At 43.9% G+C, this 25,716-nt stretch overlaps 1 protein-coding gene across 2 annotated transcripts in view; it reads left to right on the top strand.

Annotated features, from left to right (window-relative positions):
• Window positions 1-25,716, top strand: part of GUF1 (GTP binding elongation factor GUF1) — a 79,039-nt gene that overhangs the window by 12,852 nt on the left and 40,471 nt on the right. The window contains exons 3-10 of one of the 2 annotated variants that reach the window (XM_068278528.1): window positions 1,175-1,286; window positions 3,844-3,992; window positions 7,173-7,253; window positions 9,823-9,900; window positions 13,806-13,889; window positions 15,832-15,896; window positions 17,788-17,988; window positions 23,368-23,507. In XM_068278528.1, the coding sequence (XP_068134629.1) occupies window positions 1,175-1,286; window positions 3,844-3,992; window positions 7,173-7,253; window positions 9,823-9,900; window positions 13,806-13,889; window positions 15,832-15,896; window positions 17,788-17,988; window positions 23,368-23,507 (910 nt within the window). Of the gene's footprint in view, window positions 1-1,174; window positions 1,287-3,843; window positions 3,993-7,172; window positions 7,254-9,822; window positions 9,901-13,805; window positions 13,890-15,611; window positions 15,705-15,831; window positions 15,897-17,787; window positions 17,989-23,367; window positions 23,508-25,716 lie in introns of those variants that run through there. The other variant, XM_068278529.1, reaches the window with a different exon arrangement.

Below are 25,716 nucleotides of genomic sequence, written 5' to 3'. Positions count from 1 at the left end.
CTCCTGCCTAGTTTAGATAGCGAGATGTGCCCCCAGTATTAGGCAGCCACCCCTTTAGTATAGAAAGCAGGATGTGCCCCCAGTATTAGGTAGCCACCCCTCCACCCCTTTAATATAGATGGCAAGATGTGCCCCCAGTATTAGGTAGCCACCCCTCCACCCCTTTAATATAGATAGCAAGATGTGCCCCCAGTATTAGGTAGCCACCCCTTTAATATAGATAGCAAGATGTGCCCCCAGTATTAGGTAGCCACCCCTCCACCCCTCTAGTATAGATAGCAGGATGTGCCCCCAGTATTAGGTAGCCACCCCTCTAGTATACTAGTATAGATAGCAGGATGTGCCCCTAGTATTAGGTAGCCACCCCTCCACCCCTTTAGTATAGATAGCAGGATGTGCCCCCAGTATTAGGTAGCCACCCCTCTAGTATACTAGTATAGAAAGCAGGATGTGCCCCCAGTATTAGGTAGCCACCCCTCTAGTATACTAGTATAGATAGCAGGATGTGCCCCCAGTATTAGGCAGCCACCCCTTTAGTATAGATAGCAGGATGTGCCCTCAGTATTAGGTAGCCACCCCTCCACCCCACTAGTATACTAGTATAGATAGCAGGATGTGTCCCCAGTATTAGGCAGCCACCCCTCCACCCCTTTAGTATAGAAAGCAGGATGTGCCCCCAGTATTAGGTAGCCACCCCTCTAGTATACTAGTATAGATAGCAGAATGTGCCCCCAGTATTAGGCAGCCACCCCTTTTAGTATAGATAGCAGGATGTGCCCCCAGTATTAGGTAGCCACCCCTCTAGTATACTAGTATAGATAGCAGGATGTGCCCCCAGTATTAGGTAGCCACCCATCCACCCTCTAGTATAGATAGCAGGATGTGCCCCCAGTATTAGGTAGCCACCCCTCTAGTATAGATAGCAGGGTGTGCCCCCAGTATTAGGTAGCCACCCCTCTAGTATAGATAGCAGGATGTGCCCCCAGTATTAATTATCCCCCGGGGAGGCACAGGTGCGCACTCAGGGGTCTGCAGCCTCCTGAGCCTCTGCCCCATCTGGTACATATACCCAGCCAAATAATTTCTAATTGGCACATGCATTATATTATTTAATGTTTAGCTAAATAAACCATACAATATATATATTTTTTTCTTTGTCTGGATCTCTCTTTAGGAAAAAGTTGATATGTCTGAATATAGTGTTGAATGTATAAGAAACTTCAGCATAATAGCCCATGTGGACCATGGAAAAAGCACACTCGCAGACAGACTTCTTGAAATAACAGGTGAGCTTGTTTATGCACATATTTCATTGTTTAGAGCCAGCTACAAACAAATGGCATTGTAGCTTCTTTAGCCTTCAGAGGTTGCATAGAAATTCATTGATTAATTGGTGCCAAATAGATTTGAAAGCAAATGGTCAACAACCCCTCCCCAGCCACTTCTTGCAGTACAGACCGCCCATCTGTAGGCTGTGATCTTCTCATACAGGTATGTCTGTGCCCCGCCCTCCTGCAGTCTATGCAGAAAGGTGTATACAGTGTACTAAGCATGTAGAGACTCCTATAAACTCCTTCAATTGGGCTGCTACAGGTGACATGGCCAAACAGGTTGGTAAAGGACCACTATCACAAAAAGTTGTAACATTTAAAGAGTAACTGTCAGGCTGCAAAAGCTAATTTAAACCTATTCTCCTGTGTTAAACAGTTTAGAAGGAAGCCAAAAAGGCAATACTGAAGTTAAAAATCTCTCTTACTTTGATGTGTGCTGAACAGCAAGGCTCGTTATTCCCAAGCGCTTAAGGAGGCTGGCAGGACGCATAACAGATACTGCAAAGCATTCTGGGGCTGCTTCTTCTCCCCACTGCACTACCTTGGGTCCTCCCCCTTCATTTCCCTATCCCGCCCTAAGGCTGCTTTCACAGTGGGAAGTTACAGGCTCATGTTACAGCAACTTGTAACAGCAGCCTAACTCACAGCACTGAAAAATCACAGGGCACATGTTCTGTTAGAGTATACTGCATGAGTCCGCTATTGTTCCTAGACACATGGCTAATTAATATTCACTGCACAGTAGTGTTGTCCGGATCATGAACCATTAGGCTCTTTTTTGTGAGTCAAATCATCAGGAAGCAGGGAGGATATGACCTCACAATTGGCTTCATAGGAGACAGACAAACATGGAACCTGCCATGAGCTGTCAGGAGCAACATTCTCTGCAAATACGATATAAAAATTCTGTGAAATCCAAACGTGGACAGTGAAATGCATATGTAATGTAAGTACAGCCAATATTTAGCTACTGATATGTTTTTTTGTTTTTTTCCTCTGAGACCCTATACCTAACAGCTCCTCTTTAAGATATGGTACATGTAAAGTGTACATTTCTCCCAGGGTAAAATGCACTATAATTTTTTTTGCAATGTTGCTGTAAAAAGTAAAGAGCTGACAGATCTGACATTTTGGACTAGCACACTATGTTGGAACAAAGGCTGTTTGATTAAGGCTGTACACAAACCCCTTCTGAAAATAGGGGGAGACAGAACCCACGATAAAGACAATTCAATCAAGAATAGAAAATATAGGTAGCTATATCTCTCAGGTATACAAAAAACACTTTATTAACTGGCTCGGAGCCACTGGTAGTTATAAACTACGCTGCACTTGTGGCTGCTAAGCCTGATGTGGCGTAGTTTTAACACCGGTGTCTCCTGCGCACGGAATGTAATAGTGCCACTCTGTCGGCACAGAACGTCGCTGTTTAAAGACAGTGGAGTTCCATGCAGCGGTCAGGAGCAGTTTTCATTTTCAGAACAAACAGTGCTCTGACTTGAGCGATATAATGCTAGGTATTATCAACGTCAAGTTTCCATCTGTCAATATTACGGATGAGCAATCATTCCAACTGACACTGTGTAACAATCTGTTAAAAGCGGTAACTGAGTTCTAGTTGAACTCGATGGACGTATGTATTTTTTCAACCAAAATGACTATGTAACTATGATGGATACACAGTGTTCTCCCCAGAATTTTTTCCAGCAGGGTGGCATGAGAAAGTAGCTGCGTGGCAAGAAAAAGTAGCTGCGTGGCAAGAAAAAGTAGCCACGTGGCATGAAAAAGTAGCTGGGTGGGGCGAGATGAGAGAATGAGATTTTGCTTACAGCATAGGAGGAGGTGAGCCGATGACAGCCGGGTGCTTACCAAAGCTAGCCGGGTGGAGCACCCAGCTAAAAGGGCCTGGGGAGAAGATTGGTTACAGACAGCCGATGTATGACAATGCTTGTGCATTTTGAAAGACCGGCATGACCGATAACACCGGATCAATTCGTTCAACCTCACCCGTGCATTCAGATCTTTAAACTATGTTTCCGCTAAAGTCTACAGAACATCCCTCAGCATCCTTCATGGTTTAATGATCCCGTCGTCTGTAATCTTCTTGCAGTCTATTGCTGTCGTCCATATCCCATGGCTAAACATCTTCAGTATAAGATGCTTCATTTGAGTGCTTCATTCATAGAGGAGAACAGTTTGAATTCAGAAGTATATAAGGTGCCACAAAATTATAGCCTGTATGCAACCGTGCTCAGTGTACTTCTTATTGATCCCTCTGTGTTATGAGATAGATCAAGTAAGGGAAAAGTATAAGCTACTTTAAAAATGTATGTTGAAGTCTTTACAACGCATACACATGCATTGATACTACTACTACTACTACTACTACTACTACTACTACTACTACTACTACTACCGTACATGTTTTGATAGGATTACTTTTATTTTTACAATGAAAGTGGAGCTACTTTTCCAATGTAATAAAATATTTTTTTCTTTTCCTTTGTGCCAGGTTGTATCCCTAAAACTGCATCCAATAAGCAAGTTCTGGATAAACTGCAAGTAGAAAAGGAAAGGGGAATTACAGTGAAAGCTCAGACGGCGTCACTTTTTTATACTTTTGAAGGAAAAAAATACCTCTTGAACTTAATCGACACACCGGTGAGTTGTTACATTTTATAGTAACAAAAAGGGGTTGAGGAGAGCCTATCAGTCGTTGGTCCACACTTGCATGATCTGCAAGGTACATTGCAAAAGCATTGGCACGGTTTAACGCTCGATGATGAAAAAACTGGTCAAATCTGAGTTTAGGCCGATGCAGAAGAAACAAGGCACAGCCGCTATCAGACAAGTGGGCATAAGGTGTTCACTAATTATGATGGGTCCAAAGTGTACGATAAACAGGAGAATGTAAACTATAATTCTAAAAGAGTTGTATATGCAATCACCTGTCAGTGTAATCTGATATATGTTGGTAAGACTAAGCGAAGGTTGAGCATATCTCCCCTATAAGCTAAGAATACTGATTACATCTGACACAATGTCTGTACACTCACCCTGGTGATCTCTTCCCTTCCCAACCCCACCCCTCTTCTGCTATTTGTGACACCAACTCTTGGACGCTGGCTGATCGACCAGCAGCACCCTCCTGTAGTGATCATAGCACACTGGGGAACTCGACTGTCCAGGTGTTCACTACACCATTACGAGCGTATTACTTTCACCCACTCTTCTCTATAACAAGCTCTTGTGTATGACTATTGCCGTATACTGTGTCTGGGAGTGTTAGCCATATTGTTGAAGCTTGGAGAGCGACCTCCCTGTTTCCTAGTATACCACAGGGGAGGAGGGGATCAGCAAGGACCCCCTCTTATCACACACATACCTCCCCCCTCATGTCCACCCTCACAGGTGGTGGAAATAGGAGAAACTCCTCTCTCGTGTTTGTGTGTGTGTGTATATGTATATACAGCGGGATGCAAAAGTTTGGACAACCTTGTTAATAGTCATGATTTTCCTGTATAAATCATTGGTTGTTACGATAAAAAATGTCAGTTAAATATATCATATAGGAGACAAACGCGGTGATATTTGAGAAGTGAAATGAAGTTTATTGCATTTACAGAAGGTGTGCAATAATTGTTTAAACAAAATTAGGCAGGTACATACATTTGTGCACCACAAAAGAGAAATGAAATCAATATTTAGTGGATCCTCCTTTTGAAGAAATTACAGCCTCTAAACGCTTACTGTAGGAGTCTGGATTCTGGTTGAAGGTAATTTGGACCATTCCTCTTTACAAAACACCTTTAGTTCATTCAGGTTTGATGGCTTCCGAACATGGACAGCTCTCTTTAACTCACACCACAGATTTTCAATTACATTCAGGTCTGGGGATGGAGATGGCCATTCCAGAACTTGTACTTGTTCCTCTGCATGAATGCCTTAGTGGATTTTGAGCAGTGTTTAGGGTCGTTGTTTTGTTGAAAGATCCGGCGCAGCTTCAGCTTTGTCACTGATTCCTGGACATTGGTCTCCAGAATCTGCTGATACTGAGTTGAATCCATGCATCCCTCAACTTTGACAAGATTCCCAGTCCCTGCACTGGTCACACAGCCCCACAGCATGATGAAACCACCAGCATATTTTACTGTAGGTAGCAGGTGTTTTTCTTGGAATGCTGTGGTGTTTTTCCCTCATACATAACACCCCTTGTTACAGTGGTTTGCAAAAGTATTCGGCCACGTTGAAGTTTTCCACATTTTGTCATATTACTGCCACAAACATGAATCATTTTTATTTCCACGTAAAAGACCAATACAAAGTGGTGTACACGTGAGAAGTGGAACGAAAATCATACATAATTCCAAACATTTTTACAAATAACTGCAAAGTGTGGTGTGCGTAATTATTCAACCCCCTTTGGTCTGAGTGCAGTCAGTTGCCCATAGACATTGCCTGATGAGTGCTAATGACTAAATAGAGTGCACCTGTGTGTAATCTAATGTCAGTACAAATACAGCTGCTCTGTGACTGCCTCAGAGGTTGTCTAGGAGAATATTGGGAGCAACAACACCATGAAGTCCAAAGAACACACCAGACAGGTCAGGGATAAAGTTATTGAGAAAGTTAAAGCAGGCTTAGGCTACAAAAAGATTTCCAGAGCCTTGAGCACCCCATGGAGCACTGTTCAAGCGATCCTTCAGAAATGGAAGGAGTATGGCACAACTGTAAACCTACCTAGACAAGGCCGTCCACCTAAACTCACAGGCCAAACAAGGAGAGCGCTGATCAGAAATGCAGTCAAGAGGCCCATGGTGACTGTGGACGAGCTGCAGAGATCTACAGCTCAGGTGGGGGAATCTGTCTATAGGACAACTATTAGTCGTGCACTGCACAAAGTTGGCCTTTATGGAAGAGTGGCAAGAAGAAACCATTGTTAAAGGGAAGGTCCAAGCAAAATAAAAAAATGAGTTTCACTTACCTGGGGCTTCTACCAGCCCCATGCAGCCATCCTGTGCCCTCGTAGTCACTCACTGCTGCTCCAGTCCCCCGCTGGCAGCTTGCCGATCTCGGAGGTCGGCGGACCGTATTGTGTACATTTTTACGCATTCCCGCTAGTGCAGGAACATTAACACATACATTTTTACGCGTTACGGGTTCAATGCGTAAATTTTTACGCGTTGCACCTTTAAGGCCAGAAACCCACTTGGAGCGATTTTCTGAGCGATTTGAAAACTCTTGCTAATGTAATGCTATTGGTGTGATCCTACTAGAGCACTGTGATTTTATAAAAATCCCCATTAGCATTGCATTAGCAAGAGATTTTTCAAATCACTAGCGATTAGAAATCGCTCCAAGTGGGTTTCCGGCCTAATGGCCCATACTCACGGGCTACAATTGTCGCGTGTTGCGGCGACAGGTCGCCTGTGAGTATGAGGCGCAACTTGGGCGCGCACCCCGAACCGTCTCTCGTCGCTGCTGTCGCCAGGCGATTGGCACGGTCAATCGCCCGGCGACAGTTGCCGCCGCAACTGTCGCTAGTCCGCGTGAGTATGCGAACTAGCGACAGAACAGTTCAGAACACGGAGCTACCGGCGGTGAGGGAGGAACGTCGGCGACAGCTTCCGTCGCACAGCTGATCCCTCTTCCGCGTGTGTACGCGGAGAGACCTGGCGACAAGCTGTCGCCGGCCTGACGCGCAGACGCTCCCGTATGCTAGCGACAGGCCACAAATGTAGCCCGCAAGTATGGGCCATAAGGGCTGCCTAGCATGTAGCTGTGTTCTCTTTCATTGGTGCTGAACTCTGAATGGCTCTCCTCATTTATTTTTATCTCTAGGGTCATGTTGATTTCAGCTATGAAGTTTCCAGGTCTTTGTCTGCCTGCCAAGGTGTCATACTGGTGGTTGATGCTAATGAGGTACTTCTTTTTATTATTACATTATACAAATGTCTGCAAAGAAAGTCATGGGGAAAACAGCAGAATACATGTAGCAGTGGTACAATTATCCAAGAAACAGTAGAACATAAAACATGTAGTATGTAATATTAAGCTGGCCATACACATAGATTTCCACCCAATGTTCCAAAATTATCAATTTCTGGGAATCCATTTCTACCACACACAGCACATCGTATTATTTATTTTTTTTAAAGAGATTCCAGCAGGTAATCTATTGAAAATCGATTGAACCGCAATGTTGCACTGTTCGATGGGCCATCAATCTACCGGTGCTCCTGCTCTGCCCCAATCAACCAAGATTTTTTTTTATCCTGTCCGGTCAATACTTTTGATTGGTTTTTGGTCAAAGTCGATTGAAATTCAATCAAACATTTAAAGTAGTCAATTCCCATCCGATTAGATCAGAATGAATGAATCTTCAGGGAATCAAATGGGGAAAATGTATGTGTGTATGGGCACCTTTTAGACTGCAGTGCTCATTTGTGCAAACAAAACCTAAACCTTGCATTATGCACTTAAAGAGAACTACTGCACCTGCGCAGTACTCCACAGGCAATGTGGCCATGATTGTCAGCGGCGCGTCACGCAGGCGCAGTAAGGACGACCTCGATGTCAGCCAGAACAGCGTGCGGGGAGCATGGGGCAGAGAGCGGAGGGATCAGTGTGGTACAGTCGGCTTCAAGGGGCTGGAGAAAGCTCCAGGTGAATAAAGCTGATTTTAGGTTTTTTAGTCTGTTTCCTTTAAGGTGGCCATACACTTATAGATTTACAGCAGATTCGACCATCAGATAGATTTCTGATGCCTGTCTGACAGGAATTTATCTGATGGGTGCCACACACTAGGAACAGTTTTCCAATAGATTTCAGAATGAAATCTATTGAAAATCGATCTAAATGCATTATTGGACCATTAGATCCAATGCAACTCTGGGCCATTGATTGCTGCCAGTAGCAGATCGACCGAAACCTTTCATCCTGTCAGATCAAATCGATCGGCAATCGATGATCGATCGACCGAAGGCTGACATCGACTAGAGTATGGGTCCCTTTAGTGATGAACACAGAATCTATTGTACTAAGTCCTAGCTAGTAGAATTAGATTACTGCAAATACTTGTGGATAAGCTAACATTTTGGAGCCTGAAATATTGGCTGATAACTGCAGGTTTGGCTTATTCCCAGGGTAGGTGGACATTTTAGCTGTGTGCTGTCTCTCCCATGGCTTGTCATCTGTGTCCGTTCTTCATAAAAAGGTCCCAGTACAATACAGTGGTCGGCGCAGCTGCAGTATGTCAGCGAGAGTGCATGCGCATTCCTGTGGTGTGCGTGCCCTCTGACCCGGACATATTGCACGTGTATGCACAGTATATCTGCTTGGGTACCAGAGGGCACGCACGCTGGCTACGTCTTCCTGCAGGGGTGCGCACGTACTCCCGCTGACATACTGCGGCTGCACTAACCGCTGCATTGTACTGGGACCTTTTTATGAAGAACAGACGGAAGGTGGCGGAAGGTGTGCAGTGAGCGCGCGCACACACACACACACACACACACACACACACACACACACACACACACACACACACACACACACACACACACACACACACACACACACACACACACACACACACACACACACACACACACACACACACACACACACACACACACACACACACACATACACACACACACACCTGAATTTATTAAGGGCTAAGGTATTCTTTAATATTTGACTGCCAACAGATGGCCGTGCATGAAAATTGGGCATGTGGGAGTTTTGAACCACGCATGCCCAGTAAAAGGAAGCGCTTGTGCATGAAAGAAATTGATGTGCAAAATTCTCTTTACTGGGCATACGTGTTTTGTGAACTCGCACGTGCCCAGCTCATATGCCCTTGTTTATGGCCCTGGTGAACATCTGAGATGCCATAAATATAAACCCTACAGAAATCGGGAATGGTAGGCAACCATAGGCAATGAGCACCAGTAAGAGCTTAGCTTTACTTACAGGGGCACCATCAGTGGCATAGCTAGAAATTATGAGGCCCCATTTTCATGGGGCCCTCAAGACTACTCTTGAGCAATGCCACCTGCCCCTACCCTATGAATATGAGTTGATTTACATTCCTGTGCTTTGTACACTGTGTATAGTCCTTGGGCTAAGAGACAGTCAGAGGATGGAGAAACAAGGAAAATTAATAGTAAACATATCAAGTACAACCTGGGCCCCATAGCAGTAGCTATGGATGCTATGGCTATTGCTACGCCCCTGGTAGTTTATCTCCTTTTAAACTTTTACTTTGCTTCAAGTTTGCTTTTACTTTGCTGAGGAATGGAGATCGATTTAAAAATGAAAATCTAGCATTACAAAGAGAGAGAATGTAGAATTGCTATGAAATGATTGCAGAACCATAATATAAAATGCCAGTGGGCAAGTCATTTATCGGTTCGCTGGGATGAATGCAAGAAAGCATTTAGATGTTTCAATATTAGTTTATTTTACTTTTTTCTCCCCCCTGAAGGGTATTCAAGCACAGACTGTGGCAAACTTCTTTCTCGCCTTTGAAGCCCAGCTTTCAATTATTCCCGTCATAAACAAGGTAAGCAGCTGAAATTGCTATACCGCTGATCAAACGGACCCTTCAATCCAGCAGCGGATGAGACGGTAAACAATGTCTGGATTCCTGCGGCTGTATAGAAGCACAGCTCGGTGAGCTAGCTGTGTACTAAATGAATCTATTATTAAGTTAAGAAGAAATCCTACAGAGTGGTTTTGTCTTACTTTTTTCCTTTCATTTTTCAACCATGGTTACAAAATACTTCAAGAAATTACAAGTTGTTAAACTTCAAGTTGAAGTCAGTAACATGTCTACTCTTTAAAGATAAGGCATGGCTACCCTAGGAAGAAAGCACAGCGACAATGGGAGCCCAAATGGTGCAGTATCTTCTTTGAAAATAGCAAGTCAAGTAATATTTATTGTGGTTTTCTTTCTTAAAACAGAATGTACTTGCAAAAATTCAGATTTAAGAGTGTAGCTTTGGTAACCCACAATGCACGCTGTTGAATATGCAAATTATCTCTTTATTCCCCTGAAGCCAGGCTTACATCCAGAACCGCTGGTGTATAGCAAGCCAATAGCTTTAATTCTTACAGAGCCACATTAACCCAACATGCAGACAGCCTGTTTTGGACTGTTAGTCCTCCTCAGTGCATGGCAGGGATTGATATAGCTCTTCGGGATAGGGCTTCGACCAGTACAACATACAGCAGAGTAACCAAGCAGCTTGGGGTGACCCAAAACCACTAGGAGAGTACTTGCTATACACCAGCGGTTCTGGATGTAAGCCTGGCTTCAAGGGCATGAAGAGATGATTTGCATATTCAGCAGCGTGCATTGTGGGTAACCACAGTTGCTCGTAAATCTGAATTATTGCAAATATTTTTTGTTTTAAGAAGGCAAACCACGCTAAGAGTTGCTTTTTTAGTAGGAGGGCTTTTTGGACTCTTTGAAGTGGACCCAAATTAAAAACACAAGCTTTCAGAAATAACATCTATTTTCTAAATTATAATAAACAGCAGTCTTTTTTCAGCTGCATGATGACAAATATAACATACCGTATTTTACATTTATTGGAGGAACCCCTCCCTTCCTTTCATATTGCCGGGACAGAATCCGGCAAACTGGTGACGTAGATGGTGTCCAGCAAAGGAGGAATTGCTAATGGCTGCCACCTGTATAACCCTAGGTATGCAAAGAGAAGGGTGAAAAGCATGCACTGAAATACTCATAGGCTTGAAGTAGTGTTTGTTTATCTTTGTATGTGTCAGAGTGGGGCAACTAAATATTTTGAATTAAAAAAATGTTTGGTTTGGGTCCGCTTTAAGCTGCTTAGTTACTCTCAAGTAAAATAGTAGGGTACTCATAAGATACATTTTGCTTGTAAAGGGCAACCAATCAATATAACTTTTTGGAGAATAACAGTCTACGTTTGGGTACAGATCAGGTTCTTGGTAGCGCTCTCAGGAAAAAAAAAAAAAAAAACAGGCTGGAATCTGTTATCTATGAACAGCTTGCAAATGTCCACTCTCCTTTGGAGGGTAACAAACACAACAGGGTAAAGAGGCAACCATGAAAATAAAATAATTATAATCCTTACTTTTAACCTCCTTGGCGGTAACCCCGTGTGTGACACGGGGTAAGCCGCCGGAGGGTGCCGCTCAGGCCCTGCTGGGCCGATTTACATAATTTTTTCTTTGCTACACGCAGCTAGCACTTTGCTAGTTGTGTGTGCATAACGATCGCCGCCGCTACCCGCCGATTCGCCGCAATATTGTCAGAACTGACAAGATTAGCTGCATGCTTGTTTCTGGTGTACTTCAGACATTACTGCAGCCAAATAGAATAGCAGGGCTGCCGGGCATCTGGTATAGTTTAGGCTGGTTTCAGACTAGAGATTGGCGGCGCCACACCGCCAAAAACAGGCCTTCGGGGATTACCGCATTAATACCCGGTAATCCCCTTCTGGCCGACATCCAAACAGGAAGTGACACTCGCTTGCACTCACTTCCTGTTTTGGAAATACGGAAGTGTGTGGAAGCGTATTGTAAAAATACGCTTCCGCACATGCATGCCCGCAAGCTACCGCCAACATTTTTTAAAAACCCATGTCGCCACATTACTTCTGGTCTGACATAGATTGCAGCAGGAGCTGCTCGGCAACGTAGGTATGCGGCACTTCCAGTGCAGGGTACCGCAACGTGGGTAGTATCAACTACCCCATAGACTTTCATTAGGTTGCAGTGGGATGTGGTAAATTTATCGCACCACCCCAGTGTGAAAGGTCCTTAACCACTTAAGCCCACAGGGTTGAATTTTTTTTGCATCTGAGCAACTTTCACCTCCCATTCATTTACTAATAACACAATGAATGGATCTATATCTTGTTTTTTTCGCCACCAATTAGGCTTTCTGTGGGTGATACATTTTGCTGAGAATTAATTTTATTGTAAATCCATTTTAACAGGAATATTAAGAAAGAAATGGAAAAAAATCATTATTCCTCAGCTTTTGGCCATTATAGTTTGAAATTAATACATGCTACCATAATTAAAACCTATGTACTTTATTTACCAATTTGTTCCGCTTATTACACTATTTAAATTATGTCCCTATCACAATGTATGGCGCCGATATTCAATTTGGAAATAAAGGTGCATTTTTTTCAATTTGCGTCCATCACTATTCAGAAGCCCATAATTGAATCAATCATATTGATATACTCCTTTGACATGCATATTTAAAAAGTTCAGACCCTTAGGTAACTATTTATGTATGTTTTTTGTTTTTTTTTTAATTTAAAATTGTATGTGGGTATTTTTTGGTGTGGGAGGTAAACAGGGTTTTTTTAATGTATAAAAAAGTATTTATTTAACAGTGTGTTTTTAGAGTAATTTGCTATTTGGCCACAAGATGGCCAAAGTCAAAAAGTCCTGGGAGCGATCGATCTCGCTCCCAGGCAGAAGAAAGGAGACCAGAGCTCAGAAAAGCCGCAGTGTCTGAAGAGACGCTGTCTGCTTTTCTCCGGGGAGGTCCGATCAGCGAAAGGGATTTATAATCCCTTTCACTGATCGGTGGGTTAACGGCCAGCAGCGGGGGGCGCGCACGGGGGGCCCGCAGGAGCACGCGCGACCCGCTGGAGTGCGCACAGCCTAACTGGACGAAAATTTTCGTCCAGTTAGGCTGAAGTGGTTAAAGGGATCCAAGCAGCTCCTGGCTTCAAATAGCTGCAAGGGCTGCCATTTGTTCAGAAGCACAACCCCTGCTATTTTACTACTGGCATTGTCCAGGCTAGGTGTGAAATTCTTCAACTGTAACTGATGTTTTCTGTTTGAAATACAATGGGGGTTTGTTTGTGGTCAATTAAGTCTGAGGTGATTTCTTATCTGCTTTCCACCATCTCCTGCTCATCGTCCGCGGGTCCTTTATGGTCGGACAAAGTGGCTATTTTAACCCTTAGATGTAACATGAAAGTTTTTTTTTTTTTTAAATAATAAACCACATTTTTTAGATTGCATTTTTTATGTGCTATAGAGCTGCCCTGGATGTTAAAAATAATGCTCGGTTCACTTTAAAAAGGAAACCAATCTGTCTGGCTCCATATCACTCTCACCTCAGGTTCACTTTAAGGTATGAGGATGTATGTCCCCATTAGTCACACCGACAGAAATAGGGATGGTTGGGTAAGGGAGGGTCTTTCTTCCCAAGCAATTTTATTATAACCGAGAAGACACCGTGCCCACTATGCAATTCTGTGATTGGCACAAAATAATGTGTTCCTGAAAATATTTTATCCTCTCTCTCCAGTAGGTTTGGATGTATTTTTACTTTGCAGAAAGCCCAGAATGAAATCTGTGTGCACTGATAGTAAGCTTAATCTTCAGTGATTGAAGCCAGTGCTTCACATTCCGTAGCTACATATTTCATATGTTCAATATTATTTTCAGATTGATTTGAAGAATGCGGATCCGGAGAGAGTGGAGAAACAAATTGAGAAAATGTTTGACATTCCATCAAGCGATTGTATTAGGGTGAGTATGTATGACGTCATTTGTTATGTCAATGGTAACGCATTCTGCATGCTTAGTGTACTGATGACTATACTGGGAAAAAGAGGCACCCTATAGAGTGGTACCAATGGAAGATGAACTTGCCTTCATATAACACAAGGCTGAAAACATAAGCATAAAGGAAATGTATTTAACCTCCCTGGCGTTTTGATTCCGTGCGGCGCACGGCCACGGGAGGGTTTTTTTTAACCTCATTTTTTCATGTAGCTAGCCTAACGCTAGCTACCTGATTGACACCCCCCCCCCCCACCCCCGCTGTCTCCCTCGCACCCTTCCGATCGCCGCCGGTGTGAATACCTATCAGGAATTCCCGTACTGAACGGGATTTCATGCAGGGCTTCCCCCGTCGCCATGGCGACGAACGGACTGACGTCATCGACATCATGAGGTCACAGGGAGTCCCGATCCACCCCATAGCGCAGCCTGGCGGTGATTGGCCAGGCTGCGCAAGGGGTCTGCGGGGGGCCCTCTTTCGCGGCGGGTAGCGGCAGATCGGCGGCGGCGATTGGGTAAGACACGCAGCTAGCAAAGTGCTAACTGCGTGTATATAAAAAAAAAATTATGCAAATCGGCTCACCGGGACCTGAGCAATCCACCGCAGCGTTACTGGACGAGCTGAGCTCGTCCGTAACGCCCAGGTGGTTAATGGCCTTGCCTGTCGCAGCTAGCTTTCTCAGGTGGAAAGGCTTAAAGAGGCACTGCAGTGACAATAACAATATGAATAAAATTGCTTATGTTTTACAATATTAATCTATAGATTTAGTCAGTGTTTGCCTATAGAAACATCATTCCTCTCCATGATTTACATTCTGAAATGAAAAGATGAAATGAAAGAGTTTTATGCTTGCTTAGCAGTTAGAAACAGCCATTATATCCCACAATGCAGCAAGGTTCAGAGACAGCAATCTGTCAGGACCATGGTCATGACATCACACTGTGGGAGGGGTTTCACCACAATTCCAGTCATACAGACAACTCCCCCTGCCTCCCCCCCCCCCCCTCCTCCCCATGATCTTTGTGAGAAAAGGTAAATATTTTTAGTGGGAAAGTTGGTCTCAGCTACTGATTAGGGTGAAGTTTAATCCTGGGTTAAAGTTCCTCTTTCAGTAATGACATAAGGAGCTTGGCACCTGGGGTGTTAATGATCACTAAGGACTGTACACACTAGCATTGGACACTCTAGCACTGTGTGCACTAGCACTGTATACAAGAGTACTATGCACTAGAGCACTGTACACACTAGCACTTTACACTTCAGTGCTGAACATTCTATCACTGTACACGCACCAATATCGTACTCTACCATTGTACACACAATGCGATTGCCATTTTACATTACACATTTTCAACGATTTTCCAACTATTGCGTCTCAGGGGAACGAAAATCGCAACACAATCATGGCCTGAATGTTGCATGCAGCGAGAATGGTCCTATAATGATGCATTTGTATAGCGCTATGCTGTTTGACTACAATCAGCAAAGCACTGAAACGCTACTGAAAAGCACCCCAGTGTGAACTAGCCCTCAGCAATGCTTTGTAGTCACACACAGTTCCCATTATTCCCCTATATTGACATTGAGATTGGCAAGTAAGTTGCCATGGATATCATAGACCTCACACACAGGATACACGGTTGAGGTACTAGCCCCACCCATCAGAGGACTTGATACCTCAGGCAAAAGCCCTAATAGAGGTGAAACCATTGTCCACTTCCTCTACACCTCCTTTTGTTTGGCTGTCTGGGTCTGTCCCATTGCATGGTGTTACCTACACTGTGAGTTTATCTTGTTGGAGCTGTAGTTTAAATGGAATTGATATATAAATGGTTTTAGCTTTTTTTCTATTACTTGTTGCATAATTCATCACAGTATGTGAAACATCTAATTGTTGGAATATTCTAGATATCTGCAAAGTATGGGACAAACGTTGAACGAGTTCTCCAGGAAGTTGTTAGAAGATTGCCTCAGTGAGTATGGGTATCTGCATTCAATAGTGCGCCATCATATCTTTCACATGATTGCGCATGTTTATTTACTACAAGTATACTTAAAAGCAGGGCTGTGGAGTCGGAGTTTGAGTCAGAGTTGAGGAGTCGGAATCGGGGAAATTTTGGGCACCCGGAGTTGGAGTCGGAGTCGTTGATTTCATAAACTGAGGAGTCGGAGTCGGATGAATTTTGTACAAAATCCACAGCCCTGTTAAGTATTAGACTAAGGAGTCGAGGAGTCGGAGCCATTTTGGGTACCCGGAGTCAGAGTTGGAGTCGGAGTCGTGGTTTCAGAAACTGAGGAGTCGCAGTTGGAGTCGGAAGATTTTTCTACCGACTCCACAGCCCTGCTTAAAAGGATAGCTGTACTTCTGTGCATAAATAGAGATTCTCTGTTTCCCAGAGTAAAGGGAGTAGGACTTTCTGCCCAGGATGCTCAGATAGAGATCTGCCTAAAGGTGGCCACACACGATACAATAAAATGATCTGATTTTACGGCAATTCGATAAATATGATCGGATCTCCCTAAAAAAATCAATTTTTTTTTTTCATTCGACTGAAAAAGATTTCCTATTTTTTTTTTTTTTCCGATTTTTATCGATCTGGAATGCTGGACATTTTTCTTCAATTTTTCTAAAGATTGCATGGTGTGTGTTAGATTGTCAATGTATTAATATACACACCATAGCAATTTTCTTAGTTTCCAATCATTTTTATCACAATTGGGGAAAGATTGAACATATGTGTGTTGTACATTGGTCATATTTTTGAAATGTTACAATCGGTCAGAAAAATTGATTGAAATTCTTGATTTGAACAGATATTTAAAAAATTGTATGGTGTGTGGCCACCTTAACGCCCATCCCTTGGTTAATGATCCGAAGTAGAAACCAGGTGGAGCTTGTACCAACTCCGGCTCCACAGATTGGGGCAGGGCTGCCAGTGTCACAGCTCTCTTGTAGTATCATCGGCAACCATTCCCCAATCACAGGAATCCCTAGTTGGCAGATGGAATATGCCAAATCCAATTGTTTCCAGCAGACAGATCAGAGAGGTGGATGGATGGGGTGGGGACTAACTTTCAGTCGTCACTATCAGGACGTTGTAGCTGTAAGACTTTGGAGGACAACTAACAACAAATAAATGTACTTGGACAGATGTCACTGATAATCTATTCAAGAAAAGGTAAAGATTTCTCGTGGGAAAGGGGGCATCAGCTACTGAATGGGATGAAATTCAAACCTTGGTTAAAGTTCCTCTTTAAAGCTACAGAAGATACCTCTCATAGCAATATTGTCACTCAGTAGTAGGTCCATGCATATTAGTCTACTGTTATATATAGGAACAGAAGATTTTATAGGACAACCATCAAATAAACTGTCTAAAGAGAAGGACTTAATTCCTGTTTGTGGATGCTTACACCCACCATTTAGAATGAGCAAGTAGAGGCTGAGGCACACAGGGCTGCAGCTGAGTCATTCACACGCTGGTTTGATGCTATATCTCAGCTTTCTGTTGTTCTGAAGACATTTTAGTCACAGGATTACATCCAGTAAGGATTGTTTCTGTATGCTGGATGCTGTGGACACAGTCCTCCATAGTAATGCCCACAGTGAAAACTGTTCTCTGTTTATACCACATTTTCTTCACATAAGATATGAAGTTCTATAGGTATTGATATAGCTATTGGTATAGGAAGTTCTGAGTTTAGTGCCACTTGTATTGGTGATATAAGTTCCAGAAGTGAGATAGTGTCTGGCAGGAAATTTTAGTTCCTTATAAGAAACCAGTTGTCTATAAAACAGTCACTGCTTAATCTGTTGACGTTTAATGGCATATTATGTGTATATTAATGTATGTTGTGTTTCAGGCCAACAATAAAAGAAGACCGCCTTAAAGCCCTCCTCTTTGACTCCACCTTTGATCACTACAGGGGAGTGGTAGCCAATATCGCTCTATTTGGAGGGGAGGTTTGTAAAGGTAACAAAATTGTAGCTGCTCACTCTGGAAAGACTTATGAAGTGAATGAGGTCGGCTTACTGACCCCGGGAGAACTGCCTACGGATAAACTGTAAGTATTAGCAGGCATTTGTCATCTTTTATGTGTTATTACTAGGAACTGACACCTAACGGGGGCCATACATCTAGCGATGATGGTCAGGTTCCACCAAGAGACACATCTCTTTCTAATCGAATCTGATCAGAGAGAGTTCTGTCGGCTGCCCATACACCACAGGTCAATTCCCAATCAATTTCCTGCTGAAATGTATCTGGAATTGGCGTTGTGTGCTGCCTCGCCGTCCCCGCTAATGTGTGAGGAGTAGTAACCCCTGTCCCAGTGATCAATACATTACCTTGTCCGCCGCAGGCCCTGGCACATTGCTTGCTTCATACATGAGCCCCACGGGGTTGCCGGGGTACGCTGGCGTGTGTGTGATGTTGCACACGTGCCGTTACTCCGGCAACCACGTGGGGTGTGTGTATGGAGCGAGGAGTGTGCCCCAGGCCAGCGGAGGACAAGAAGCAGCTACGGACAGGTAATGTATAGTGCACGGGGGGCATTACACATTAGGGGGACAGCATCGGGGGTCTCTTCGCGTTCGTCCCAATATCCCTCGCAATTACCACCACACACGATCGAGCAGGTTGGCCCTACATCTTGCAGCATGTCTGACCGATGAATGCAACCGATTTCGGCCTGAAATTGGTCACATGCTCGATGAGTAATGCACTTGGTGGCACCGATTTTCATCTGATTATAATAAAAGAATCAGATGGTCGATCGGAAGTTAAGTCACCTGATGTATGGCCATCTTAACATTCTGCAATAGTAGCGATCAAATTGTTGTTAAACCCATTAGCAATAACTAGACAGTTAACCAAAAATTTTAAAGGTAAGTTAGGGGAATAAGGAGGCTGCCATCTTCATTACCTTATAAACAGTGCCAGTTATCTGACTTCTGTGCTGGTGCCTCAAAAGGTGGCCATTAATGATACAATGTTTTTATACAGTTGACTTTCCAATCTTATATCATCTATCGGATTGGATGAAATTTAGAGAGTGCTGATGTTACTGATCAACAATAAATGATTGTATTATCGATCAGCTTCCCTGCCGGTGGTCGGTCTGTTTTGTGGATTGATTTTATCTGAAATGATCAGATAGGTTATAATTGTTCATCATATTTATGGCCGTGATTAAAGAGAACCCAAGGTGGGTTTGATAAATCCTATAAGGACACAGAGGCAGATTCTGTATACAATGAGCAGCCTCTGTGTCCTTACAGTGGTCCTCCAGCTACCCCCTGGGCTCTGCTGTCCCCTATTTAAAACAATCGCCAGGCTAGCGACACGCAGATTGTCGCTAGCCTGTTACTTGCCTCTGCCCTGTCAGTCACCACCGCTTCCCAGTCTCCTGTATAGCGTGGCTCCCTGCCTCTGTCCTTTCCCTCCCCGCCTCTGTAAGCTTCCTCCAATCGGAAGCGGAGGTGGAGAGCAGTGCTATACTGGAGGCGGGGAGCATCGCTGAATGACAGGGCAAAGGTAAATAACAGACTGGCGTCAATCTGCGTGTCGCTAGCCTGTCAATTGTTTTTTTTTTTTTTTTTTTTTTTATGGGGGACAGCAGAGCCCGGGGGGGGGGGGGGGGGGAGCTGGAGGAATGGTGGAAGGACACAGAGGCTGCTCATTGTATACAGAATGTGCCTCTGTGTCCTAATAGGATTTATCAAACCCACCTCAGGTTCTCTTTAATGATTTACTGATCTCAAATCAGAAAGTCAATTGAAACAGAAAATTGTACCGTCATCTTGCGCCTTATTACTTTGAGTCACTGGCCCAGAATGAGCATGCAGATCAGATGCTTTGACTCTGATTCTAATGGCTGCCAAGGCAGGTCTGTGGCCTCTGCGTAAGCGCATGGCAGCCCCGCTCGCGGTCACACTCCTGTCACTGGGAACGTTCTGTGCTGAGATGACGGCTTCTACGGAGGGCATATCTTCCAACTTTTTGAGATGAAAAAGAGGGACACTTAAGGCATGCCCCTGCCACGCCTCTAAACACACCCCTGTCACACCCCTAATCACGCATACCATAAAGATTTCATAACAAAAATATGTTGTCTTATAATTCAAACCACACTGGTCCTTTCTATCCTGGTTCATTTTTCTTCATATTAACACATGAAAATAAGAAAAATATCAATGTAAAGGATGGTAATAAAGTTTAGAGTGAGTTAAACCCATTTTTCAGTAGAAACATATATATATATATTTACATAGATCTAGATTTACATCAGTCCTGAAAGAGGGACAAATGAGGAAGAAAGAGGGACAGTGGGACATGGCTTCCAAAGAGGGACTGTCCCTCCGAAAGAGGGACAGTTGGGAGCTATGACGGAGGGTACTCCAGGAGACCCGCTGAGAGTGGAGCTGCAGCAAGGCGCACACAGGCTTCCAGGGGCTAGAGGAAACCCAAGGTAAGTAAAATTTTTTTTTTTCAAGCCAAAAGCTTAGCATGACAGCCAGGCAACTAGCATTGTTGACAGGGAGTGCAGAATTATTAGGCAAATGAGTATTTTGACCACATCATCCTCTTTATGCATATTGGCCTCAATTCACTAAGATCATGCTAGAGATAATAAGGCAAGAGAAAACTTACCTCCACACGTGAGAGAGTTATCTTACCTCTTCATTCCTTAAGTTACCTCTCCTGTAGTTAATTTACCTCCTCTGTAGTTAATTTACCTCCTCTGTAGTTATTTTCACATGCAGCTAATTAACAGCCTGTCTTTAACTCTGGAGTTATTTTAAGGATTGGAGAGTTAATTTAAAGACAGAAGAGTTAACTTTAGGCTTGCCTGAGGTAAAATGTTTCCTGAATACTACATGCCTTATCACCATGTTAACAACTCTAGAAGAGTTATTAAAGACAGGAGATAAGTTTAGTGAATTGAGGCCATTGTCTTACTCCAAGCTGTATAGGCTCGAAAGCCTACTACCAATTAAGCATATTAGGTGATGTGCATTTCTGTAATGAGAAGGGGTGTGGTCTAATGACATCAACACACTCTATCAGGTGTGCATAATTATTAGGCAACTTCCTTTCCTTTGGCAAAATGGGTCAAAAGAAGGACTCGACAGGCTCAGAAAAGTCAAAAATAGTGAGATATCTTGCAGAGGGATGCAGCACTCTTAAAATTGCAAAGCTTCTGAAGCGTGATCATCAAACAATCAAGCGTTTCATTCAAAATAGTCAACAGGGTCTCAAGCGTGTGGAAAAACCAAGGTGCAAAATAACTGCCCATGAACTGAGGAAAGTCAAGCGTGCAGCTGCTAAGATGCCACTTGCCACCAGTTTGGCCATATTTCAGAGCTGCAACATCACTGGAGTGCCCAAAAGCACAAGGTGTGCAATACTCAGAGACATGGCCAAGGTAAGAAAGGCTGAAAGACGACCACCACTGAACAAGACACACAAGCTGAAACGTCAAGACTGGGCCAAGAAATATCTCATACTGATTTTTCTAAGGTTTTATGGACTGATGAAATGAGAGTGAGTCTTGATGGGCCAGATGGATGGGCCCGTGGCTGGATTGGTAAAGGGCAGAGAGCTCCAGTCCGACTCAGATGCCAGCAAGGTGGAGGTGGAGTAATGGTTTAGGCTGGTATCATCAAAGATGAGCTTGTGGGGCCTTTTCGGGTTGAGGATGGAGTCAAGCTCAACTCCCAGTCCTACTGCCAGTTTCTGGAAGACACCTTCTTCAAGCAGTGGTACAGGAAGAAGTCTGCATCCTTCAAGAAAAACATGATTTTCATGCAGGACAATGCTCCGTCACACGCGTCCAAGTACTCCACAGCGTGGCTGGCAAGAAAGGGTATAATAGAAGAAAAACTAATGACATGGCCTCCTTGTTCACCTGATCTGAACCCCATTGAGAACCTGTGGTCTATCATAAAATGTGAGATTTACAAGGAGGGAAAACAGTACACCTCTCTGAACAGTGTCCGGGAGGCTGTGGTTGCTGCTGCACGCAATGTTGATGGTGAACAGATCAAAACACTGACAGAATCCATGGATGGCAGGCTTTTGAGTGTCCTTGCAAAGAAAGGTGGCTATATTGGTCACTGATTTGTTTTTGTTTTGTTTTTGAATGTCAGAAATGTATATTTGTGAATTTTGAGATGTTATATTGGTTTCACTGGTAAAAATAAATAATTGAAATGGGTATATATTTGTTTTTTGTTAAGTTGCCTAATAATTATGCACAATAATAGTCTCCTGCACACACAGATCTCCCCCTAAAATAGCTAAAACTAAAAACAAACTAAAAACTACTTTCAAAAACCATTCAGCTTTGATATTAAGTTTTTTGGGTTCATTGAGAACATGGTTGTTGTTCAATAATAAAATTATTCCTCAAAAATACAACTTGCCTAATAATTCTGCACTCCCTGTATATGGGAATGAAAAGCCAGTCTCTCTATTCCTCCCACTTCAGCTTACCTTTAGGCTGGTTTGGCACTTGCAGAGTGTGCAATAGAGTCATATGCATAGTGCTCACCCAGTAAGGCGCTGTTTAGTTTGTGGCAGCTCGGTGGCGAATCAGAAAGTTCTGACGTGGTTACAATGCAAGTGTAAAAAGGGGCCTTAACCTCCTTGCCGGTTATCCCGAGCTCAGCTCGGGGTAACCTGCGCAGGAGGATTTCTCAGGCCCCGCTGGGCCGATTTGCATAATTTTTTTGTTACATGCAGCTAGCACTTTGCTAGCTGCTTGTAACATCTGATCTCCGCCGCTATCCGCCATGCCGTGCCGACCCCCCCCCCCCCCCCCTCCAGACCCCTTGTGCAGCCTGGCCAATCGGTGCCAGGCAACGCTGAGGGGTGGATCGGGATTCCCTCTGACGTCCCGACGTCCATGACGTCATCCCGCCCCGTCGCCATGGCGACCGGGGAAGCCCAGCAGGAAATCCCGTTCTGAACGGGATTTCCTGCTTACTCTGATCGCCGGAGGCGATCGGAGCGGCTGCAGAGCTGCCGCTGCTCAGCGGCTATCATGTAGCAAGCCCTAGGCTCGCTACATGATTTAAAAATTTTTTTTAAAAAAAGTGCTGCGCTGCCCCCTTGCCGGCGGGAATTGGATCGGCAAGGGGGTTAATGGATATAAGAAAGTTGTTTTGTTGATACAGTGCTAATCTCTGCATTTCTCTCATTATTTATGTCCAGTTAATACTATCATTTAGTTATAGTTATCACATGCACTGTTACGTAACTAGATTTAAAAACTATTTTTGCTATTTGTTTATGGCATGCTAACTATTTTTATATAGTGACAATTGTTTCATGATCTCTCCTAACAAGTTTTGTCTCTGTACCACTAGATGGTGCTATGGCTACAAACCTAAAGGATTAAGCTAAACTGAACATTTCTACACTCTCATCTTTTTTTCAGGTATGCTGGGCAAGTAGGTTACTTAGTTGCTGGAATGAGAGATGTTCAAGAAGCCCAGATAGGTGACACCTTGTATTTATATAAGCAGCCAGTAGAGCCTCTGCCGGGATTCAAAGCTGCTAAGCCGATGGTATTTGCAGGTGAGCTGAATTATTCTGGGCTAATTTTTGTAAAAAACAAAACAAAAACTTTGTCAGAGGCAGAAATGTTGATCATGCTGTGTTGCAGCACACATTTGACATATTGGCCCTGGTTCACCAAACTGCAGTGCAGGTAGCACATGGCAATTGTATTGGTACTAATGCCAGGGGAGCACTGCCCGTTAAAGTTTACCTGGAACCAAGCCTGAAGAAGAATTTACATTTACCTGGGACTTCCTCCAGCCCCATGAACTCTGTGGGCTTCCTTGGCAGTTTCCCGGGGAGCTCTTCCATTGGTAATCCTTCCCGTTAGGAAGGCTTCTGTCACGTCAGTCGGGCTGCCCTGCTTATGTGTGGCCCAGCTGCGCATGCCCCTTCATCACGTTCCGGACTCTGGGAACGTTCAGGTAGCACTGCGCAGACACAGAACATTCCCAATGACAGGCACACATGGCCGGGCCCCACATGCGCAATGCAGCCTGACTGACGCGTGTGAAACCTTCCTAATGGGAAGGATTGCGGAGAAATGAAGCAGCCCGGGAGGACAGCGAGGGAGCCCACAGAATTCATGGGGCTGGAGGAAACCCCAGGTAAATATAAATTCTTTATACTTGGTCTCAGGTTTTTTTTTTTTTTTTTTTTTTTTAACCCATTAGCGCCACGTGCATTACCGGGATACAAGGTGCATTGCTATGGTGAGTGGCGGTAATAGGTTAATGGGCGGTTCTCGGCTGGCGTTGCTGTCAGTAAATTCTTACTGTAGTTTGGTGAATCAGGGCCACTGTTACAAGTTATTGTAGAAACTTAACTGCACACTGCATTACAAACCTCCCTCATGGGGAGATTCATTGTAAAAGGAAGGGGGGAAAAAGTATCCTAGGTGTGGAAGAGCCAGGAAGTAGTGAGCAGCTGAGCAGGACACATAACTGGAGTCTGTGGCAGGTGAGTGGGAGACGCTGGCTGCTGCTCTAACACAGGAGAGAGAGCAAAGGAAGAAGAGAGCGGCTCCGAAGCAATGGATGCCGACGCTGCTTTTTCTGTTTGGGCATCATAATGGGCACTACTTGCCCTGATATTTGGGGCACAGTGTGTGGAGATTTGGGACTCCTGGATCTTTAGCCCTAAAGACGCGCCTGATGCTAGTAATGATCTTTTATATATGTTTGAATAGTGGTAATCATTCGCAAACTGCCTCTCTCCCCTGCTTACATCTCTCATACTGTGGATGTCCGTGGCAGCTCTTGCTGTGCCACATGTTGAATGCTTGGGGGGGGGGGGGGGTCGCATGTAAAACTCGCCCACAGCTCCTTAGCTGAACACAGGCGGTTCTTGGTAAAGGAAAAGAAAAGCCATAAACGTTTAACAGGAGCCTCAGCACTTCCCCCAAACTGCATTACAAAAAGTAAAACGTTTTATTCAACTGTGTCTGGACATACACCATGGCATCGTGGGCACCCGCCATGGTTACGCATTTGCCACCAGTACATTCAGCTGTCCGATGACGGCAGAGCTCCATGTGTCAGGAGCCACCATGATCACCGTGAGCCAATCACAGTGGTCGCAAAGGAAAAAAATATCGGGCTCTTGTCCCCCAGAGCCTGTGATTCTAGAATCAGATAACATGTTTTATTATAAAGAACTTGCATTATTGTACAGAAAATAGGTGATGTGCTTTATTATGCTGCATCTGATTTATGCAAACTCAGCTAAAACAAGAATACCCTGCATACACAACAGCCAGTGAGGGAAATGCTGAATACCACATGGGTGTAGCAGTAGCCCTGTTGGGGGTCAACAATACTGAATGTATAAATACAGCCAGTAGGAAGGCCACATCCAATAAGGTATTTTAGCAAGTAAACCTTTTCAAAGGCTGCATTCAAAATTCTCACTTGTCTGTATTTGTAGCTTTATGGGAATTCTGTCATCGTGATATATATAATTGCCAAACCGCACACACACAACTGGTGAATCTACAGTATGTCTGTACTTGAAAATCCAATTTATGGAGTCTTCTTTGATCAGACTCCTCATCCAATTTCTGTTATGTATTGTTATAAGGTGACTGATGCTGAAAGAAAATTTTCTCGCCTCTTTTTTTAGCTTTAAAAATAAAGAATGACACACTTCTCGCTTTTTTTTTATTTTAATTTTTTTATATAGAACGTTTCTCTAAATCTATTTTGAAGGAACGTGGAATGGTTAATAA

The sequence above is a fragment of the Hyperolius riggenbachi genome, chromosome 1 (assembly GCF_040937935.1).
Source record: "Hyperolius riggenbachi isolate aHypRig1 chromosome 1, aHypRig1.pri, whole genome shotgun sequence".
NCBI lineage: Eukaryota > Metazoa > Chordata > Amphibia > Anura > Hyperoliidae > Hyperolius > Hyperolius riggenbachi.
Note: the sequence above shows the minus strand (reverse complement) of the source record. Positions and strands in the feature narration are given on the sequence as shown.